The sequence below is a fragment of the Narcine bancroftii genome, chromosome 1 (genome assembly GCF_036971445.1).
Source record: "Narcine bancroftii isolate sNarBan1 chromosome 1, sNarBan1.hap1, whole genome shotgun sequence".
In the NCBI taxonomy this organism is placed as follows: Eukaryota; Metazoa; Chordata; class Chondrichthyes; order Torpediniformes; family Narcinidae; genus Narcine; species Narcine bancroftii.
Window position 1 is genome coordinate 120,739,055 of NC_091469.1, and position 24,397 is coordinate 120,763,451.

At 37.5% G+C, this 24,397-nt stretch overlaps 1 protein-coding gene across 7 annotated transcripts in view; it reads right to left on the reverse strand.

Annotated features, from left to right (window-relative positions):
- LOC138763363 (ankyrin repeat domain-containing protein 31-like) overlaps nucleotides 1-24,397 on the reverse strand; it is a 163,936-nt gene that overhangs the window by 15,139 nt on the left and 124,400 nt on the right. For 5 of the 7 annotated variants that reach the window (XM_069937406.1, XM_069937367.1, XM_069937394.1 and 2 more), the window contains 7 exons: nucleotides 24,134-24,307; nucleotides 14,213-14,355; nucleotides 13,595-13,754; nucleotides 10,883-10,971; nucleotides 10,583-10,682; nucleotides 8,529-8,625; nucleotides 1,288-2,431 (listed from right to left, as the gene is read on the reverse strand). In XM_069937406.1, coding sequence (XP_069793507.1) covers nucleotides 1,288-2,431; nucleotides 8,529-8,625; nucleotides 10,583-10,682; nucleotides 10,883-10,971; nucleotides 13,595-13,754; nucleotides 14,213-14,355; nucleotides 24,134-24,307 — 1,907 coding nt within the window. The remainder of the gene's footprint in view (nucleotides 1-1,287; nucleotides 2,432-8,528; nucleotides 8,626-10,582; nucleotides 10,683-10,882; nucleotides 10,972-13,594; nucleotides 13,755-14,212; nucleotides 14,356-24,133; nucleotides 24,308-24,397) is intronic. The other 2 variants (XM_069937388.1, XM_069937378.1) reach the window with 2 other exon arrangements.

The window sequence follows — 24,397 nt, forward strand, 5'->3', positions numbered from 1 at the left end:
CAGAATGTGAGTCTAAAATGAACGATTTGGAATTAACAATCAGGGCTCAGATTGTGAGAGGTTTATTTATACTAAAGTTAATGATCCTGTAGAAGGGATTATTAAAGTTCATGACTCAAGAAGATATTGTAACAATATTTGTGATTAGCTTAGTTAAGTAACAGAATCAGTAAATGAAGATGATAAAAACAGATATAGAAGGTGTGGCAAAGGAAGCTGTCCACGTCCAAGTTTCTAAATAATACTAATCATTTATATTCTTACCTGACATGTCATGGAAACATGGTGGTAAACCTTTTCTCTTATCCCACTAAAACTGTGTTCCATTTTGCAAAGATTCTATCAGTACAAGGACCGACTGCACCAACTTGTTGAACTATTATTTTCAGGACATTAGGAAGAAATAATACTATAACATGTTCAAATCTAATATGGGCAGGTGACTGTCAAAAAAGGCTATTTAGTCATTTAATAATATTTTTATGCATAAATATTTGTACAATCCTGCTTTAAGAAATTCTGAGTACCTATTCCTTTGGTACATTTATCATTAATAATCAGGAGTGTCGTTTTAAGGCATTTTACAGCCTTTCAGCTTTATGCTTAGTATCAGAATTAGGAAGGAATTGATGTATGATGTTAAAAATAAAACTTTATGGAAATGGAACCTTCTGACACATATACGGGGTAGAATTCCATCACTAACGAAAGTTAAAAATACAATTCTGTCATTTAGTTAGATGATGTTTGCCATGCATCTAATCCCATTTAGTTTGCCTTTGCAGCAGTTAGTGATGCGGCCTCACACTTTCAGGGACCTGGGTTCAATTCTGACCTTAGGCCATGAGTTTGTGTGGTTCCCCCTAGTTCCTTCCTCATCCTGGAGATGTGCTGATAGGTTATTCCATCACTGTATACTGCCCCTCAGTGTAGGTAAGTGTCAAAAAGTCTTAAAAGGAGAGGTTGTTAGGCTTGTGAGAGTATAGGTTGCAGTGCTACTAGTGAATAATAGGTAATTAGAGTAAATGATTTTTCCTGCTTGGAACCAGCATGAAGTTGATTGATTAAATGGCCTTCTCTGTGTTGTAACAAAAAATGTGTATAGTCACATACATCTATTAGTACCTTTTCTTAAGTTACAAAAACAGCAGTGTTTTGAGTGAGACAACTCAATACTTCCAGATTAATAAACAGCAATATTTCAACAACAAGGAGAATAAACCGTAGAAAAAAAAATCCTTTACATCAAAATCTTCCCTGTGATAATGATTCTTTTTGACGATTCACCTGTAGTTTGAGATCAAGAACACCTTCTCCGGGCTGAATCAATCCTTCTTTGATCAGATCTATTAAGTTTAGTAGTTTTCTCTGACTAGTTCCTCTATTTGCTGATTTTGAATTATACTGCCTCCCAGACAGGCTGTTAGCTTGAATGTTACAGGTACCATAACTGGCATTTGCTCGCAATGTGTACTTGTTATTTGTTTGAGAAGCACTCATCTTCATTATATTTTGAGATTTCAAACTTGATTCTGCAGTGTTAAATTGCAAACACTGCTGTTGAATTTCACTACTGGTACACTCTATGTTGGGCACAACATTGAGCTGATCGTTTCTATGTATTGAAGAAATTGGTAGTGATGTTTCTGTAAGTTGTGTAGTTGCTAATGGAAACAAATACATTTGCTTTTTACAACTACTTGGCATTATGCTTGCATCTGTGGATTTTTCAGCATTCAGTAGCATATAATTATGATGACTTTCAAAGTTATTTTCGGAATTATTGATTGATTGTGCTGCATTCAAAGAAACATTCTGGCTGGAGCTACTGCATGCTGTTGAAGCGATATCTGTTTGGCCACAGTTTAATATTTCCATTTGACGATGTAACATTTCTAGAGAACATGTCTGTAAAGAATTTGATTCTCTGTGGCTTGAGTCAGTTTTAGTTGCAGTTACTGTATTTACATTTCCGCTCCTACTTGTAACATTAAGAACATTAGTTATAGCAACACTTTCATTGCCACAACCAATGCTATGTTTCTTAACAGCAGTAGTTCTGTCCATCTCCTGACTGGCAAAAATAGTTGTCTCCCCCTGACTGAGAAAATTATGTCCTTGTATGCATTCTGATTCATTAACTGGGCAAGTAATGGATACTTGTCCAGAACAGTCAGTGGTACAACCAGCACTGAGTTCTTCAATCGGTTTCAAAAGCTGCACTTCATTTGAGGAGGCGTCTGTCCTCATTCTTCCTTCAGTAATGCAAGTTGAATCTTTGACCAGGCTACTTGGCTGCAATTGTTGCTGTTTTAATTTCTGATCTAACGATTTCTGCTTCTGCAACAAATTTAGAAATCTCCTCTGTCGAGAGGCTAGAGCAGTTACTTGTTCCTGCAGTGTGCCCTGTCTGAATGATCCTGGAGAGGCTCTGTAACATAAACATTAAAGTTATAATAAGAAATAACAATTTTTTTCTCATACTTGCCACATAGGGCATTTAAGTTGTTGGCAAATCGCAGTAAAATCGAATATACTTCTGTTTACTGTTGCAATATTGTTATTGAAGTAAATGCTCCTTTTATTTCTATTTGAGATTTAATTAAACTTAATTAATCAGGTTGATAATAAATAATGTACAAAATATAATTCTAAATAAAGTCAAAGAACTATATTAACAGGTGTAAGGAATTTAGTGAACAAAGAGAAGCTGGATAGACATGGTGAGTCAAGCAGCATACCTGGAGAGAAGTAAAGCACTAGTGTCTTCAGACACCATTGTTGAAGTAAAAACACAATTCTGGAGCAACTCAGCCTATCAAACAGTCTCTTTTAGACAAGACACTGTTTGTACCTTGATGAAGGGCTCAAGCCCAAAACATCAGTTTTGTATATTTATCTTTGCAAACTTGTTCGACCTGCTGAGTTTCTCCAACATTGTGTTCGTACCTGGAGAGAAAATGGTCAGTCAATGTTTTGGGCTGAGACACTTTATTGAGACATCTTTATTTTAACTTTAACTTACAGTAAATTTACTGAGTCATGAATTTAGTGTTATTTTCATTCAAGTGGAACATGTCCAACTGGGTAAAACAGGCATATTGCACAGTATTCCCACCTCCTGTACACTTAAGATACCAAAGCATTACCTTTGGTAAACAAGAGCAATAATATGAGAAATCAACAAGGTAGAATACTTCATCAGTATTTTAAGTCAATAATGTGCCAGATTTTCGAATAGTCAGGAAACTCGTAATAATAAATGTCTAGTTTATGTTCTTAATATCTGACAGAAATTGCTATATAAAGTGAACATACAAAACACAATAGACCCTTAGTACACAGAACAAGCTCTTCAGCTCTACTTGACCATGCTGACAATGTTGTCATCTGGGCTGGCCCCATTTGCTTGCACTTGGTCCCAAAATCTGCCCCTAATGTCATTTAATGTCAAACTTGTACCCTCTTCTAGTTTCCTCCAGAAGCTCATCCCAGATGTGGATCACCCGGTAAGTGAAGTCGATGCCCCTCAGGTTCCTCTTAAATCTCTCCCCTCTCACCTTAAACCTATGACCTCTAGTCCCAGAATCATTTAGCCTGGGAAAAAGACTGTGAACATTCACTTTATTCATGCCCCTCATGATTTTATTCTCCTCTAAACGGTCATCCCTCACCCTCCTATGCACTGGGAAATAAAGATCCAGCCTAAATAACATCTCCCTACAACTCAAGCCCTCATATCCCAACAAAATCCTGGTGAATCTCCTCTCCGCCTATTCCAATTTATTGATGTCCTATGTGTACATGGTTCCACCATGTATTAAATAAAACACAAAAATCTGTAGATACCGTGATTGAAGTAAAAACACACAATCCTGGAGAAACTCAGCAGGTCAAACAGTCTCCTTTATATGGCAAAGGCAAAAATACATAACCAACATTTCAGGCTTGAAATCTTCATCAAGGTAAATAAAAATATCAGTAGGTGTCCAGGCAAAAGAGCAGGGGGTGGGGGGGGGGGGAAGGTATGGTCACAAACGCAGGAGGTGATAGGTGGAGAAGGGAGGAAGGGGATCGCAACAATCAAGGGGAGGAGGGATGGCTGAGTGAAGGGAGGGGGGAGAACTGGGAAGGGGAAAAGAAGGAAGGAGGGGGAAAAGGAGAGCAGGTTAGCAGAAACTGAAAAAGCCATCTGATTGGAGAATGCCCAGATGGAAAATTGGGTGTTGTTCCTCTAATTTGCAGGTAGTCTTGGTGGGTTAATACATAAGGCCATGGACAAACACGGGAGTATAGGAGTGTGGCACAGAACTGAAATGGTTAGCTACTGGGAGGCCTCTGTCACTGTAGTGGATGGAGTGAAGGTGCTCAGTGAAGCAATCTTCCAATCTGTGGCCAGTCTCTCCAATGAAAGAGAAGGCCTTCTACTTTTCTGGTTTCTGCTAACCTGCTCTTGAGGGAAAGGTTAGGGCTTTATTCCTTGGAGAATAGAGAGGAAAAATTAGGGGAAATTTCATAGAGGTATACAAATTTAAGATGGATATAGATAAATTAAATGCAAGTAGGCTTTTTATCCCATTAGGATAAGTTAGATTCAAACCAGATGGCATGGGTTAAGGGTGAAAGGGGAAAGTTTAAGGGGAATATTGCTGCAGAGAAATAGATTGGCGGTCAATCCACAGGACCATAAGAGTATCAGAGAGGATCTTTGGAGTCTCCTTCACCCCATCAATGTGATCTACCGGGATCGTTGTCTGAAGAGGACATACAAAATCAGTGTGGACCCCTTCCACCCTGCACAGAGCATCTTTCAGCTGCTCCTGTCAGAGAAGAGATACAGGACCATTTGAATGAGCACTAGCAGGTTGAGGAACAGCTTCTTCCCATGTGCCAGTGAGAATGGTGAACACCCAAAGGAACTGCTCACACTAACCATCTAAGACTCTCATTTGTACAAAACAAAATCCATCTATTTATTTATTTATTGTTATGGATATAATACTTGTCTTGCATATGTATTATTTGATTGTATGCATGTGATGTCTGGTTGTATGTTCATGTTTTTGCACTGAGGACCGGAGAACACTGTTTCTTTGGGTGGTACTTGTACAAACAGATGACAATAAACTTGACTTTCTACACTTAAAAAGGCTTTTAGAATCCTCTGATATTATTTGTTAATGTTCCATTTATAATTTCTCTTTTCCTTCCTAATCACCTTCTTAGTTGCCTTCTGTAAGATTTTAAAAGTTTCCCAGTCCTCTATTTTCCCATTAATTTTTGCTTGCTTGTATGCCCTCCCTTTTACTTGTACTTTAGCTTAACTTTCCTCGTCAGCTTTTTAAAAAAAATCATAAATCTCTTTTCTTTGTGGTATGTATCTGTCCTGTACTTGCTTAATTTTTTGCAGTAACTCCAGTCATTGCTGATCTGCTGTCTTCCTTAATAGTGAACTCCCAATGACAACCATCCTTTAGCCACGACTCAGTAATGGCCACATCATACCCTCTAATCTGTAACTGTACTGCAAGATCATCCACCTTGTTTCTAGTGCTGCGTGCTTTAAATATAATACCTTTAGACCAGTTTTTGAATGCACTGTGTCTTTGGCATGCTTTCCTTTATTGGATGGGTGTACAAAAGTACTCTGCTATTTAAGGCATTGGTGAGACTACACTTAAAAGAATTGGGTGCAGATCTGGTGACCCAGCTATACAAAGGACATCAATAAACTGGAAGGGGTGAAGAGGAGATTCACCAGCAGGTTGCTAGGACTGGAGGGTTTGAGTCATGTTAAATAGGCTGGGTCCTTATTTTCTAGAGTGAAGGAGGCTGAAGGGGTGATCTTATAAAGGTTTAACTTTGAGATGCGCAGGGCAAGTTTATTTTACATAAAGACAGATAAATTATTGCAGAGGATGCTAAGAGTAGTGGTGGAAACAGATGTAATAGATATGGGTGGCACGGTTGGCGTAGCGGTTAGCGCAATGCCTTTACAGCGCCAGCAATCAGGATCAGACCAGAGTTCAAATCCCATGCTTCTGAAAGGACTTTGTACATTATACCTGTGTCTGTGTAGGTTTTCTCTGGGAGCTCCAGTTTCCTCTCACCCTTCAAAAATGTACCAGAGTGTAGGTAAATGGGATGTAAAATGGGCAGCAAGGACCTGTAGGGCCGAATTGGCCTGTTACACTACTCTATGTCTAATTTAAATTTTTTTTAAATTAATATACACATGCATTTGCAGAGACAGAGGGAAATTGATTATGTGTAAACAGCAGAGTTTTAGCTTACTTTGACATCATATTTGACACAGACAATGTGGGCCAAAGGACCTGTTCCTTACTTATACTGTTCAATCTTCTTTATTAATTCTCTCCAGTGCAATCGCATGCTGCATCTGGTGCAATGACCAGAATATCACTAAGGACATGCAATTGTGAATGGCGCTATGGTGTCCATGACCTTCTTTCATGCAGCACGTCTGAATAGATCTGATCAGTGTGTTTTCAAGCAAGCATCAGACTTGATCAGATATCCACATACTTATTTTATTTGTGCAATTCAATCAACTATTTTATATTTAAGAAGAGCTAACTCTACATACGAGTTAAATTGAGGTTTGTTACAGTTGTTTACGAGTTTTCATGTGAAATACGCTAAAATATACACAATGAATAGACCCTAAGACATGCTGAGGAAATGCCCATTCTATAAATTATCTATATTTAAAAACAAGTACCTTCACATACAAGTTGAGGTATGTTCCAGCTGTCTGCAATTTTTCTTGTAAGAGTAACAGGCTAAAAATAAACACAATGAATGGTAGGACAGACACTAAGACACACTGAATTGAGGGACCTTCCTCACCATGGGCCAAGAAGTTTGAAGGCAGTAGCATGGGTAGATCAAGAAGATATACTTATCCTCATTAGTAAATACTCAAAATTACTGGAAAAACTCAGCAGATCCTGCAGCGTCCTTTGGAGACAAAGATACCTAAGCAGTGTTTTGAACCTGAGCCCTTCATCAAGGTAGGGGCTTGTGCAGACACTACGGTAGGGCATGTTTCTGTGCTTTGAGGTAGTGGCTGACTGGCACTGATACAATTTTAAGAGATATAAATGCTGGCACATTTGTTAATCTGTGGAAAGACACTCCAGTATGATAACAACTATGATGTTTGTTCACGGTATAGAATGAAACACCGTAGGAACCCAGACATCTCTTGATTATCTAACAAAGACTTATATGGGGCAGAATTTGGTACTCTCAACCGAGGGATTTCTTGAATCAATGTGTCGATAGTGCAATCAGGGAAGGGCCATTCTAGACTTTGAAATGGGAAATGAGCTTGGCCAGCAGATCACCTTTGTAGTGGGAGAGGATATTGGGAACATTAATAACTATTCAATTATCAGATGTTTATTTTAATTTAATTTAGAAGAACAGCATGGTCACAGGTCCTTCCGGTCCAAGAGCCAACACAGCCCAAACACACCCATGTGCCCAATTAATCCACTAATAGATACGTCTTTTGAATGTGGAAGGACACTGGAGCACAGTGACAGGCCATTTCGGCCCATGGGTCTGTGCCGCCCAATTTACACTCAATTAACCTGTATCCCCCGGTACATTACAAACGAATCTGAGGTGCATATCCATAATTCCCTGAAAGTGGCTACAAGGTGTATAAGGCAATAAAGAAGGGATACAGTATATTTGCATTTTTTTTTAAAATTTAGACATACAGCACAGTAACAGGCCATTTCAGCCCTACAAGTCTGTGCCACCCAATTTACACCCCATTAACCGATGTTTTTGAAAAGTGGAAGGAAACTGGGGCTCCTGGAGAAAAACCATGCAGACATGGGGAGAATGTACAAACTCCTTACAGACAACGTGGGATTTTAACCCTGGTCCGGTCCTGATCACTGGCGCTGTAAAGGTGTTGTGGTAACTGCTATGCCAACCATCCCTTGGTTGGTCTTGCAATTGAGTACAAAAGTTGGGAAGTAATGTTGCACATGTATAACATTTTAGCTCAGTCACATTGGAAATAGTTCTGTTTGGTGTATTGCAAGAGGCTTTGGAGAGGGTGAAAATGAGGTTTACCAGGTTGTTGTCTGGATTACACAGTATTAGATACAAAGACAAATTTGGATGATTTTCTCTAGAGTAGAAACCTGATGGAAGATGTAAAATTATGAGAGGCATAGATAGTGTATATAGTCAGTCTTTTATCCATAATGGAAATTACAAAATTTTAAGGCGCAAAGGGGATGTTTAAAGGAGATGTGTTATGCAAGTTTGTAATTTTTAACACAGTGGAAGGTGCCAAGGGATGAGATAGAAACAGATAGAATTGCAACATTTAATGTTATTTGAACAGACATACACAGACAGGAGATGGAAGCATTTGGACCATATGCACAGGATTAATTTGGCATTATGATCAGCACAGATATCTTGCGTCCAAGGGCCTGTACATAGGCTGTACTGCTCCACGATCTCTGTTTGAAACTTACCTGAATTTTTTCACAAGATCTTCCTTTTCAGCTTTATGTTTGACAAGTATTTCATTTAACACAGTCCTCATCTGTTTCAATTCCAGTTCAAATTGGCCTGTTGGAACAAAATACCTAACATGATTTTATGTGTCAGAATAATGTTACGAGCCCAGAGGACTCATTAATCCAGCAGCAATAGAAATTCACCAAGACAAATGGTTACTTAAACAAAAATTGCTTTTAATTTTCTTTAAACATAAAAACAGGATCAAACTTTAACTTATTACTATTAACTTAGCTTAACCTAACTTAACCCCCTTCTCATTCGAAGCACCTATGTATATGTAATGTGTATATGTTCAGGAAAGTTCTTTGATTCACAGTCCAGTCATTTACTTCTCATTTCTCCAAGTTCACCAGTATCAGGCAATTCTTACACTGTGCACAGAATTTAACATTTATGAATCTTCACCAGGTTCTGGTGCTTAAAGTTGAATAGTTACCACACAGGAAGGTTCTTGTTGGTTTCAGAGAGAATTTGTTGCTCATTGGACACACACAAATTGATTCTCTCCGATCAGTCATTTCAGTGTCTTCCCAAAGAAACCTGCCCCATCATGGGTTTTCCAAATGATAACCTTTTCTTCCAGGTCACCACAGACTTCCTCTTGTTTCCCTTATTTCAGGAGAAACACTCTAGTCAGCCATTTCCTCTTGTAAGGACTACAAGGGTTTTCAACAGGCTGAACTCAGAACTCACAACCCATCTTCAAAGTGGGGTTTTCAACAAGCCTGCCAGCTTGTAATGTTGCAGCCTCAAAAGCCACTGTAAAAGTGACTTCTCTTTCTCTCTAAGAGAAGAATTCCTGTTGGTTCTTTCCTCTCTCTCTGCTTGTAAAAACCAAAACCCTTTCCAAGGCTCCAAATCCAATCTTTGAAAAATTTTATCAGCCTCTGAGCACATGCATTATCCATTTACACCTTCTTTTGAAGTTTGTTCCAAAGCAGTTCCATTGTCTCTGCAAAGTTACGGTGCCTGAATGCCTGGCTTCAGCAAAGCTCTGACATTTTAAATGAGATGTGAAGCTTAAATATCTGTTTGTGAAGTGACCTACACTGAACCCCCCACAAGCTCTCTCTTTTAAAAAAATATATATATATATATATATATATATAAAACATAAAATATAATATAACCCATAACAGTAGTTTACTGGTATTTATCTAGTCTATTATTTATTCATTCAGAATGTTATAGGAACTCCATAAAGAGGTACACTTTCATTAAGCTGTTGCTTTCCTTAAATTATTTCCTTCATATTAATTCCCATATCCATACTTATGATCATCTCCTCAATCTTGCCTCTACAATGTCTCTACTCCCATAATCTTAATTATTTTTCGCCAACTCCGCATACTCATTATAATCCTTTCTCTTTGTCTGGTCATGGTAAAATATCCCACCCAAATTGCTTTTGGTGTATATTTAAATTTGTTGCATCTTTGGTCCTCCATTTATATCGTGTCAATGCAGATAATTTGTTCATCAAAAATTTCTCCTTCAATCAGTGCCTTGTCCTCTGTCATGATCTATGTCTGTTGAACCCCTTCCGCCTCTCAGAAATGCAGACTTTGGCATATCTGACACAGAATGTGATGCAGCCATGTTTAGGCAAATTAACCAAATAAGCCTTCCTGCTCTACCATGATCAACTATTCTTAATAAGTATCTCACAGAGATATCACTCAAACCCCATTCACACTTAATTACTTTCTTTTTCTGCCCATCACCTTAGTGTCATGGAAAATGTACTGATCCCTTTCAAATTGTTTTTCTCTATATCTCTAAAACCCCTTCTCTTAATTGAAAGTCACTACATTCCTCTCTGAAAAAAATCAGTGTTTAATTTTTGTCCTTGCATAGTTCAATATAACCCAAACCAAATTCTGCTTTTGGTGACCATAGTCCAGCATCACTCCTCATTTGCTGCAACATTTTGATTTCTCAGTCACACAGTAACTTTCCACACCTTATGCAAACCTCAATGTTCCTGTTTCTATGGTTAACTTACCTGCATTTTCAGGCTTCTTGAATTCACATTTAATTAACTTTTCTTGCTTTGTTTCCATTTCATTCAACGTTATTGTTATCAAATCATGCTGTGAAATGTTCTGAAATGGTAAATGTTTTATTCAGCTGCATTTTGGAATAAACATGACTTAAATTTAGAATATACGCCTTTACAATACACATACCAAAAGAATCTCAGGGTTGTATGTGATGTACTCTGACAATAAATCTGAAATCTGAATCTGAACTATTTGATCAAATAATTTTAATTTGTGAAATGTTCCCTTTCTGTGACACTTACATTAGGTGGAATTTCTGAGCCTTTCTCATTCTGTAAAGATAGTGTTTCTCCCTCATGGCCACTAGATGCACAGTTATTACGTGGAAGACCTGAAAAATACATCCCATATCAGAGATATACCAAAAATAAATAACATGTTAACCAACCATCTTTAATTTTCAATCAGTAGGATTTTATCCAAGCTGATTGTATTGCACTATTATTATAATGTAATTAATTTTTTTCAAAATTTAGACATATAGCACAGTAACAGGCCCTTCTAGCCCACAAGCCTGTGCCACCCAATTAACCTATAACCCTCGTTCTTTTTGTTGAAGTGTTAGAGGAAACTAGAGCACCTGGAGGAAAATAGTAGGCACCGTAACAGTGTTGTGCTTAATCACCTCTCTAGTCCACATACACTGATACACTAAAAGACACTCAATTAAAATCTGCCAGGTAAAGATGCTTCATATCAGCACACTAATTTATGCTCCATCTTAAGTTCACAGAGAATTAATGTAGAGCTATCCTAACTTGGAAATAGACCACACTTGACCCAGGGATAACACTTCCAGTGGAATGCTTTATACAATTATTCCATCATATCTTTCCAATCTATAGTTAGCAGTGAATCAGTCAGTTGGTACTACATAATAGTTATGGTGGTTTGCAAAGGACAAAGCTTTCTGGACAGACAGACATCAACACAGCTGGTTCACAGGTAGAACTATCTTACTTTAGAGATCCACGCCTGGCTTTCAATTCCCAAATGTAGGATAGACTAGAACCCTACCTTCACACCCACCTTCCCCATTCCATCATTCTGATTCATGCTTCTGTGTCGAAATCTATTCATTTATTCGTGTTAGGCAGCAGCTGCTGAATATATAAAGACTTGTAAGGACTTTTAGTTAAGCAAGATGCTACACTTGCTTGGAGATTTTCAGGTGGTTCTTTAATTTAATTTTTTTTTGGACTGGAAATGTCACTGATAAGGCCACAATCTATTGATCCTAATGTCCTGGAGTTAATTGTGGTGAACAATCTTCTTGAGCCACTAAGACCTGCTGAAGATATTTTCACCAAGCTCGATGTTTTGTAGCTAGATTCCACTTTAGAATATGAAGAGCTGATTGTTCACTTTTATGTTTACTTCATAATTTCGATGCTTTGTTTGACTTTTAAAAATTTCTACATGCCCTATGTCATTGTGTTCAAACTCTCTGACAGACTGCCCAATACATTGAAGAGGACCTGTGTGTAAGGACCAATCCTTGCAATCAGATTGTGCCATTGACTTTGCCTTTTCTGCCTTCAATCGCAAGACTAGGATACAAGTGGCCCTTTTGGTTAGATGGTTAGTTGCTTCTTGCTGATGCTGAATGACTCCAAGTGGAGACTCCGCAGTTTCTACAGTACCTAAAGGAAGGTCAAGTAATGCACTGGGATGCTCAGCAATCTCCTCTGCCTGCTCCTTGTTCTCTGCACATTTGATATATTGACCATCTGAAAAGGAAGGGGATAGGTTTTCCGATGAAGAGAAAGCAGAGACAGATTGCGAAATGTGGAACAGTTGCAATTTTTCAAGGTGACCGTGCAAGTCTAAGATTTTAGTACATGATAGTCAAGAACATTAGGAGGCATCCTTCCCTTCTCTTTCTCTCTCTCTTTGGCTTGGCTTCGCGGACGAAGATTTATGGAGGGGTAATGTCCACGTCAGCTGCAGGCTCGTTTGTGGCTGACAAGTCCGATGCGGGACAGGCAGACACGATTGCAGCGGTTGCAGGGGAAAATTGGTTGGTTGGGGTTGGGTGTTGGGTTTTTCCTCCTTTGCCTTTTGTCAGTGAGGTGGGCTCTGCGGTCTTCTTCAAAGGAGGTTGCTGCCCGCCAAACTGTGAGGCGCCAAGATGCACGGTTTGAGGCGTTATCAGCCCACTGGCGGTGGTCAATGTGGCAGGCACCAAGAGATTTCTTTAGGCAGTCCTTGTACCTTTTCTTTGGTGCACCTCTGTCACGGTGGCCAGTGGAGAGCTCGCCACATAACACGATCTTGGGAAGGCGATGGTCCTCCATTCTGGAGACGTGACCCATCCAGCGCAGCTGTATCTTCAGCAGCGTGGACTCGATGCTGTCGACCTCTGCCATCTCGAGTACTTCGACGTTAGGGATGTAAGCGCTCCAATGGATGTTGAGGATGGAGCGGAGACAACGCTGGTGGAAGCGTTCTAGGAGCCGTAGGTGGTGCCGGTAGAGGACCCATGATTCGGAGCCTTCTACCTTATTGTCAGGCATCCTTCTACCTTATTGCTTATTGCATTGACATCCTGCTCAAGTATATGTTAAGCAACCTTCTATAATGTCCAGAATGTAACAAAGTATACCCCTTGGAGAGGGAAGACACTGCCTGACTACATTTCAGGTTGTGTCAAATGATTTTATAACCTATCGAATAATTTCCAATTAAATATTAACTTCCAGGGTTTGCTTTCAATGTCTTTGATGACCATCTGCTGAAATAACACTTACAGCTTTTACGCTAATTATTCCATACTCAGTAGGCATAATCAAGCCAACTATTTCACTCTCTTGCCCAACTCTAGAACAGGCCTCAATCAAGTACCATAATCCTGCTGGTGAGCTGTCTTTTTTATCAAGAAATTATGAGGAAATTTTGCATCAAAAATATCTCACACACTCCAATGAACCTTCTTGAGCTGGTGGGATACCAACCTGAAACTGGTTGAGGCTCTTCACAAATAGTCACATCACCATTACTGTGGGTCTCAAGTAGATATCTAATCTTATCATCCACAATTTTATCAAATGCATTGCTCCCATTTTCACCCTGCTGCATTGGATCAGCTCCATAATGAAGTAGGACTTTCACGGCCTAAAAAGATATACCATTTTGAAAATTCTTTTTGCTAAAATACTGAATCTTTTTTTGTTACTCACAGGATCAAATTTTACCTTTGAATTCATCAAATTATATTCTGCCATATAAATACATAAAATTTATCATAAAATATGAATCTTTGTCAAAACATCAACTGTCATAAAAGTCTCTCTGGCTCATTACTAACCATCGGAGAAAAATATCTTATTTAACAGTAAGTGCATGCGATGTACATGTCACTGTTGAATAGCCATTACATGGCAGATGTCCAAAAGTCGATTGCCTATTTAGTAAGATTCATTTTTAATTGCTTCAGAGGCAAAGGGAAGAATGGGGAAGGGGTGGACAATTATAAGCCACATGGATTAATAGAATCACTCCTTTATATTTTGAAACTCCCCTTGAAAAAAAATGTTGGTGTCAGACACTTTTTAAAAAAAAGAGTACAATACCTCATAATGAGATGCACTCACAGCATCGTGCAAAGGTGATACCCCATTCAATGCCTGGCAGTTGACTTCAGCATTTGCTTTCAGTAACTCGTGTATAACATCAGTTAAACCTCTGCTAGAAGCTTCATGAAGTGCCGTCCAACCTTGCAAGTAAAAGAAAACGCAGAATACACAAGCTATCACTCAGATAATCTTTTCTGAGGTAATTAGTTTAAATATGAACTCAGACCTTGCATTTCTGATTGACGTTGTTTTGGATATTGTATTCAGCAGGAAGCCTACAACGGATCAACAACTCTGAAATATACAGGCTATGATCATGATGGTCATTCAGGCACTTACTAAGTGAAATCTTTTAGCACAGACAATGCTGAATTTAGTAAAGCTCCTCTAATTTATACAGGGCCCACAGGCATCTGTGATATTATCTGTGATATGCTGGTGATCATGGATTTCTTAAAACAGATTACCATCTGATAAGGTCAGATAAAGAAAGATCTAAAGTGGCACTGGGCTACATGGAATGGAATGTCAAACACTATCTACTGGAGGTACTCAGTGGGTGGTACAGCATCAGTGGGAAAAAAATGGTTGATGTTACAGGTTGAAACCTTTTATTGAGATTCCAGTATCTGCTCGTCCAATTAAAGTTATAAGTAAATTTTTCCAGCTCTTCAAATCCTCATTTATTTTCTAAGGTAATGGAATATAATTTAATTTATATAATTTAAAAAAAATTATTATCTGTACGTATTCCTAAATACAACTCCATTTAAATTGGATATCTTTTGACATTCTGAATAATCACCCTGTACTAATTCCATAACTTCACTTTTATCCCAATTTAGTTTTTAACCAGAAGCTTTTCCATTATCTATCAATTGCTTATAAAGTCTAGGTAATGATAATTGTGGTTAAGTCAAATACACCAACATGTCATCCGCAAATAGACTAATCTTATGTTCAGTTTGATTTACTATAAAACCTTTTAACTATTGATCTACACAAATCATTTGTGCAAGAGATTCTATAGCCAATGCAAACAAAGCAGGAGATAAAGGACAACCTTGTCTACTTGACTTAGTCAGACTAAATAATTGAGATGTTTGCCCATTAATTATCACTTTAGTTTTAGGACTTCTATAAAGTTATTTAATCCAATTTACAAATTTAAACCCAAAACCAAATTCACCTAAAATTTAAAAAAACCATTCTAATCTATCAAAAGCTTTTTCTGCATCCAATGCAAATGCAACACTTACATATCCTCTTTTTGTGCTAAATGAACTATCCTTAATAATCTTACTATATTTTGTATTACTTAAGTTTGTCTATTTTTAACAAAACCAGTTTGATCTATATTTTTTAATTCAGGAAGACAATTATTATTTATTCTATTTGCTAATATCTTGGCTATAATTTTATAGTCAACATTTAACAATGAAATAGGTCTATATGAAGCTGGTTTTAATGGAACTTATCTTTTTTAAGAATAACTGCAATTATAGCTGTTGAAAAAGTTTCTGGAAGAGCATGTGTACTAGAAGCTTCTTCTATTACTTGCATTAGTAAAGGAATTATTAAGTCTTTAAATTCTTTATAAAATTCTACAGGAAACCCATCCTCTCCTGGAGGTTTGTTAGTCTGCAAACTATTAAGTGCTTCGTTAACTTCTTGTTCTGCTAATGGTTTATCCAAATTATCTTTATCTTGCTCAGTTAATCTAGGCAATATTATTTGTGACAAATAATTATCTATATGAGTATCATCTTGTAATGACTGTGAAGTATATAATTTTTCATAAAATTTCCTAAAAGTTTCATTTATTTCTTGAGGTTTAAATGACACATTTTTATTATCTCGTTGTATAGGTAGGGGATGGGGAAGGGGGGGGAGGGAGTAGTTTTAGATTTTTTTTTTCTTTCTTTTTTCTCTTTTGATATATTTCAGCATGTATTCAATCAATTAATTGTAAGAATATGATATACATTTTTTACTGTTTTATATGCATTAATTTTAAATAAAATATAAAAAAAAGAGATTCCAGTATCTGTATTTATTATTCCTTGGCATTGCTGAATTAAAACTTTCTCTAGGCATTTGCACAACCCTTTTCCAACTATGATTAATATCTCTTATGTATCTCTAGATTTCTGATCAAATGATCAGATTATTTATAATATGAAACAAGGTAGCTATTGTGTATAAAAAATCTAATTTTAAAATGAAATCAAAATGTTTTTGCTCACCAAGGCGAATAGATGAAGATTCTAGATCAGACGTTATCTCATGGAATAGAAGCATACAAGAACTGAGGAAATAGGAACTGGAGTAAACCAAGTTTCTTTCCCAGCGAACAGGAGTTAAAGTGAAAGTGTGCAAGAGCAGGACTATTTAAACAGGTGAAAGGTATAAGTGGAGTGGCTATCATTGTAACGGACCAGAGTTAGAATGGGAAGTTGAGGCTTTGGCTCAAGAGCCTTAAGTGAGAAGAGGCTGAGACCAAAGGAGTGGGTAAGGATGGCAAGTTTTTCCTTCCATTATTGCTGATTTGATATTGGTTGCCCGTAGTACAGTGGTTGAAATGGGAGTAGAATGCTCCTCCTGTAGGATGTGGGAATTCACGGAATCTGATGGTTTCCTTGATGACTACACCTGCAGAAAGTGCAGCCAATTCCAGCTTCTGAAAGGCCATATTAAGGAACTGGAGCTGCAGGTGGATGAATTAAGGATCATCCAGGAGGTTAAGCAAGGCATGGATATAATTTTTGAGCAGGCGGTTATATCCAGTGTGCAGGATTCAGCTAGTAGATGGATGAACACCAAGAAAGGTAAGGGCAGAAAGAAGTCAGTGCAGGGTCATCCTGTGGCCATTACCCTCAGCAACAAGTATACCCCTCTGGATACTGCTGCAAAGGATGACCTACTTGGGCGAGATAGCAGCCAGATCAATAGAAGTGTGGTTGGCTATGAGCGTCAGAAGGGAAGGGTGAAGTCAGACAAAGTGATAGTCAGAGGGGACTCAATAGTGAGGGGAATAGATAGGAGATTCTGCAGCCACAAAAGAGACTCCAGGATACTGTGTTGCCACCTGGGTGTTCAGTTCCAGGATATCTCTGAGTGGTAACAGAATATTAGTGAAGGGGAGGATGATCAGCTAGAGGTCACTGTTCACATAGTACCAATGACATTCACAGGAGTGGGGTAGAGGTCCCGCAAAGTACGTTTAGGGGGTTAGGAAGGAGGATGAAGAATAGGACCTCCAAGATGGTAATCCCTGGATTTACTCCCAGTGCCGCAAGGTAGGAAAGGTCAGAATAGGAAGAAAGGTAGCGAAATGAGTGGCTGAGGAGATGGTGAAGGGGCAGGATTTCAAGTTCTTGGATTGTTAGAACTTTATCTGGGAAAGGGGTGACTGGTGTAAGTGGGATGGGTTGCACCTGAACTGGAAGGATCACTATCCTGGCAGGGAGATTTGATAATATTGTGGAGGGAGGGGAGGGTGGTTAAACTAGATTTGCAGGGAGGTGGGAACCAAAGTGAAGAGACAGAGGAAGTCAGATGTGTTGGTATTTTAGTCGAGTAAAGGGAATTACAGTGGCATGAGAGAGGCACTGGTCAAAGTAGATTGGAAGGGGGCACTAGTAGGGAGGATGGAAGAGCAGCAATGGATAGAGTTTCTGTATGAAATGAGGAAGGTGGAGGATAGATACATACTACAAAAGGGGAAATATTTGAATGGAAAAATGTCACAATTGTGGTTGACCAGGGAAAGCAAAGCCAACATAAAAGTAAAAGAGAGGGCATAAAAGGAACCAAAAATTAGTGGGAAGATTGAGGATTGAGAAGTTTTTAAAAAGTTGCAAAAGGCAATTTAAAAACACATAAGGAGGGAAAAGATGAAGTATGAAAGCAAATAATACCAAAGAGGATACAAAAAGCTTCTTCAGGAATATAAGAGTAAAAGAGAGGTGAGAGTAGATATAGGACCACTAACAAATGATGCAGGGGAAACAGTAATGGGAGACAAGGAGATGGTAGAGGAGCTAAATGAGTATTTTGCATCAGTCTTCACTGTGGAAGACATGGTTCAGAATCAGAATTTATCGTCACGAACTTCATGAAATTCATTGTTCTGCGGCAGCATTACCAGTGAAAGTAATGGTATAAATTACTTTTTAAAAATAATTAAATTAGTGCAAAAATAAAAGAAAATGAAATAGCGGTTCATTGTCCATTCAGAAATCTAATGGCAATGGGGAAGAAGCTTTTCTTATGTCACTGGACCTTCATCTTCAAGCTCCTGAACCTCCTTCCTGATGGTAGCAGTGTGAAGAAGGCATGGCCTGGGTGGTGAGGGTCCTTGAGGATAGAGGCTGCTTTCTTAAGATACCATCTCTTGTAGGTGTCTTCAATGTGTTCTGCTCTACTCACTTTACACCGACACCTGTGTGGCTCAGTATAATAACACCATCTACAAATTTGCTGACAATACCACAGAAGTGAGTTGTATAAAGGAAGGGGATGAGTCAGCATGCAGGTTGGAGATTGAAAACTTGGCTGAATGGTGCACCAACAACAACCTTGCACATAATGTCATCAAAACTAAGGAGCTGATTATTGACTTCAGGAAAGTCAGAGGTATACAATCCAGAGATCATTGGGGGATCAGAGGTGGAGAGGGTGAGCAAATTTAAATTCTTGGGAGCCAGTAACTTGAAGGATCTTTCCTGGACCCAACACACCAATAGCACCAGTGAGAAAGCATGTCAGCACCTCTATTTTCTCAGGAGTTTTGTGGAGGTTTGGTATGATACCACCAAATTTCTACAAAGGTGTGGTGGAAAATGTGCTGACTGGCTGCATCATGGTCTGGTAAGGGGACAACAATACCCCTGAGCATAAAGCCATCCATAAAGTAGTTGGCACAGCCCAGAACATTACAGGCAAAACTATCCCCACTATCAAGCACATCTACCTACAGGGGACGCTGCCATTGGAGAGCAGCAGCATCATCAAAGACCCACACCACCCAGCACACACACTGTTCTCGCTACTGCCATCAGGAAAGAGGTATAGGTGGCACAAGACTTGCACCACCAGGTTCAGGAACAGCTGTTACCCCTCCACTATCAGACTCCTCAACGACAAACTGAATCAGAATCTCATTTAAGGACTCTTACTTGTGCACTTTATTGATTTCTTTTTTATTCTCTCTGTAATGCACAGATTGTTTATATTTGTAATCTGTTTACAGTTTTTTGTTTACATTTATGTTGTGTACAGGTTTTTTTTGCACTACCAATTAGTGGTAATTCTGCTGCACCCAGAGAAGAAGTAATCTCAGGGTTGTATGTGATGTCATGTATTTTCTCTTAACAAAAAATCTGAAATCTGAAATTTGAGTGAAAACTGATGGGACTGGACATGGACAGATTAGGAGAATTGGCAGAGAGTGGCAAATGAAGAACTGTACAATGTCGGAAAGTACGGCCGTTTCACAAGAATGATTCTAGGAATAAAAGGCTTATCACAAAAGGACCATTTGACAGTTCTTAATCTGTATTCATTGGAATTTAGAAGAATGAAGGGCGATTATATTGAAATATTTTGAATGTTGAAAGGCATGGACACACTAGACGTAAAAAAGGTAGTTTTCCATGGTAGGAGAGTCCAACTTCACAATCAAAGGGCTTCCATTTAGAACAGAAATCTCAAGAGCAATGTGCAAGTTTAAGCTGTGGCTATTTCCTCATTACAGTCAGGTAAATCTCCAGCACCAGGTGGATTCCCTGTAGAATTTTATAAATCTTTCTCCAAACAGCTTGTACTCCTCTTAAGCGTGATTTTGGCTGACTCATTTAAAGAAGAGAAGCTATCTTTATCATTTAACGAGGCTTGTATCTCTCTTAATTTTTAATAAAAGGGAAGGAGCCAACAGAATGTATTTCTTACAGACCTATATCGTTACTTAACATTGATAAGAAGATTCTATCAAAGGTTCTAGCATATAGATTAGAAATTCTTTTACAATTTATTATAGACTCAGACCAAACTGGTTTTATTAAAATTTATTATCCTTATTATAACATACATTGATTATTAACATTCTGTATCTTCCTTCCACATCATTGATAGAATGCGTCCTTTCATTAGGTACTGAAAAAGCATTTGATTGATTGGAATGAGAGTATCTATTTGCTGCACTAGGTAAATTTAATTTTGGTCCAGACTTTATTAAATGGGTTAAATTATTATATTCATGCACTAAGGCATTGGTTCTCTCTACCGTACAGCAATCAGATATGTTTAATTTTAACAGAGGAACACAGCAGGGTTGTCTGTTAAATCCTTTGCTTTTTGACATAGCATTGGAACCATTAGCTGTTGCTCTCTGACAATGAAGCAAATTTAATGGCAATAATTAGAGGAGGAAATGAACATAATCACTTTATGCCTGATGACTTCAATGCTTTTTATTTCAAATCCTGAAATTTCCATACCAGACATATTAATTTTGTTTGATCAATTTAGTCAGTTTTCGGGTCATAAATTAAATTTACCTAAGAGTGAACTTCTACCCTTAAAGGGTGTTTTTGTAGGTTATTCCAATTTTCTGTTTCAAAAAGTAAAAGATTATTTCCAATATTTAGGAATTACAATGATAAAAAGTTATAAAAACTTATTGAAAGAGAATTGGTAAGATTAAACTATTATTATCAGGTTGGTCACCCTTAATTTGATTAAAATGGATATTTTACCTAAATTTTTATATCTTTTTCAAGCGTTACCAATTTTTATTCCCAAATCTTTTTTCAGCTCGCTGGATTTAGCTATTTCTACTTATATACGACGGGCAAAAAAAATTCATGTAAATAAAGCCCATCTTTAAAAGAACACATTAAGTAGAGGATTATCACTTCCAGATTTTAGATTGTAACATAATTTACTCTCATTATTTAAATTTGGATAAGTCAGTGAATCGCCTCTTTTGGGTAGAAATGGAATTGCAACGCTCCAAAAAAACTTCTATGTTGGCAATTTTAGGATGCTTTTTGCCATTTTCCTTTTTTAAATTGACACATAATCCATTAATGAGAAATAGACTGAGAATCTGAGCTCAATTTAGGAAATTCTTAATGGTTTTTCACTGGCTAGTCCAATTATAGACAACCATTTTTTTTCAACCATGCTTGTCAGATGTAGGTTTCAAGGAATGAGGTAGATTAGGTATTCGAAGTTTTAATGATCTCTTTATTCAAGATAATTTTGCCTATTTCAAATAATTGTCAGCTAAATTTAATCTTTCCAACAGACACTTTTAAAAATATTTACAAATTAAACATTTTGTTCAGTCTAAGCTTTTGGATTTTCCATAAATTTCCAACACTAATATTCTTGATCTGTTTTTTTAATTTATGGTTTTATTTTCATGGTGGATTAATATCATGTATTTATAATAATTTATTGGATTTAAATTCAGTTATCATGGCTGGGATCAAGAGTGACTGGGAATGAGATTTGAACATAACATTTTCAGATTAAGATTGGTACTCTACTCTCAGTTTGATTAATAATTCCTCATTTTGTGCAAGGCACTGCTTATTACAATGTAAGGGTGCTACACAGAACTCATATGTCCATACTTAAATTATCTAATTTTTATGCAGATATTGATCCATTATGTGAGAAATGTAAAATTTTTGAAGCTTCTCTGATCCATATGTTTTGGGAGTGCACAAATTTAGAGAGATTCTGGAAAGACATTTTCCAAACTTTATCAATGATCCTTAAGATTAATTTAGAACCTTGCCCATTTATTGCTCTGTTTGGTTTTTCTTGTGATTCAGAGAAACCTATATTAGCATCTCATGAAAAAGTTTAGCTTTTACCACGTTGATAGCCAGATGAACAATCTTATTGAAATGAAAAGATGATTCATTCCCTACTTATACATTATATGACATAATGCCCTATTTAAGTTAGAGAAAATTAGATATAATATTAAAGATAAAAAGTTTCAATTTATGAAATTGTGAGGCCCTTTCTTTGATTTTTTTTTAATAATTGGAAGAATTAACAATTACTGTATGTTCCAGTGTTCATTGCTTGTTCTCCAGGGGTCACCAGTGGTTCCACATTATTGATTTTTAAAAATTAATTACATAAGATAACCTTGATTAGAGGGAGGTGATAGATTAGATTTAGTTTTCATTTTTTCTTTTTCTTATTTTCAATTATTTTATACAAGTTATTTCAACAAATGGGTTAAGCATGGTCACAGATATAATTTCAATTACATTTTTTGAGATATTGTAAGCAATTATTGATGTAATTGGCCTTTTTTGTGCATGCTTACTTGTATACAAATGAATTATTATGCAATTGTCAATTCTGCATATATGCTTATATGTTAAACTTAATAAAAATATTTTTAAAACAAAGAACAGAGATGCAGAGAAACTTTTTAAGCCATAGGGCAGTGATTCTGTGGAATTTGTTGCCACAGGCCATTGTGCAGGCTGTCATTGGGTGTACAGAATTTAAAGCAGAGATTGATAGGTTCTTAATTTGCCTAGAGTGGGCTGAGTGGGAAAATGGACCAGCTCATAATTGAATAGTTGGTTAGACTCGATGAGCTGAATAGCCTATTTCTGCTCCAATGTCTTATGGTGTTATCATTGTCACAGCAGTGCCCCTGCTGGTGTGAACCTGAAAGAGCAAGGAGCGGAGACACTGCTGCTTTGCACAGTCCAACTGCCCAGTTCTCTTGCTATCAACATCAAAGGAGCAGACAGTGTTTTTAATTAAAATCTTGCAACCTCGGAACTTGTGGCCAAGATGCCAGTGCCTATGCTCAGCAGTGGCAATCAGGGGTTTCAGGTTGTGGGGCACCAGAAATGGGGAGAGCACACCTTGTTGAGAAGGAGAAGCAGAAGAGATGACCCTACAATGAAGATGACCATGGCAATGGACTAATAAGGGGTTTAATGGCTAAAGGACCCTATAGGATTGTGACCATAGGAGCAGACCAGCAACGGGCTCAGTGGCTAAAGGACCCACACGGGCTGCAGGCAGGCACACAAGGAAATTGGATTTGTGAGGATGCTGAGGGCAAGAAGGACTCTCGAATGACTCAAGGTGCCAAAAGCTTCCAGATCATGTCAGAGTTTTGGAACTGGAGCTTGGGTTGCCGATGGATCTGTGCAGTTGAAGAGGCTATGGGTGCATTGGAGGCAAATCCCCTGACAGACATTGTCTCTGAACAGTCTCTATTGCTTCTCTTTCTCTCTTACTATAAGGGGCACCAGGCAATACTAATGGCATGAAAATAAAGGAACTCAGGATTGTATGTGATGTCATGTATGTACTCAACAATAAATCTGAAATCTGAAAAAAAAAAGGAATCTTACATTTTATGTCATGCTTAAGCATGCAATGTCTATCTGTCAGATGAAGGTGATATTCAGCCTCAATTCTACATTTCTACTCTATATATTATCTGATTTCCTTAGAGACAATAAAAATGATCAATATTAATGTCAGATAACAACTGAGCATCAATAACCCTCCTTAGTAGAGAATTCCAAAAGATTCACAACAATCTGGCTGTTAAATAAGTTTATGAAAAAACAATTATCTTGCAAGAACAGAAGATAAAATATTTCCATTTCCTGTTTAAAGTGCTGAAGATGTTGTGATTCAGTCATTGTATTGCAAAAGTTCTGGGGTTATATTAGGTTTCTCATGAATGTTAATTACTGTGCAGTTTCCCATTCTTCAGGTCATGATAAAGATGCTTTTTTTAAAAAATGTGAAGGCCCAAGAAACACAAGAGTCACTAATAAAACCAGAGTAAATAACAAGATCAAATACTACTTAAAAAAAAGGCAATATAAGTTTTTTTTCAGAAGTACAGACCTGCATTGTCTTTTACATTTACATCAATTCCAGCTGCAATTAGAGATCTTACTGAAGATATATCTCTCTTCATCACAGCATGGTGTAAACGAGTCTCTCCTTTGCCATTCTTTTTGTTTAAAGCTTTTAATTTTGGATCTGCTAAACAAGATTTTGATGTGGCAATATCATACACTGGAAAGCCAAAAACAAAACAAAAAGCAAGTCATAATTAAAATTTCTCCTCATAAGTGCAAGTTTCCTATTATGCCTTAGAAGAAATTT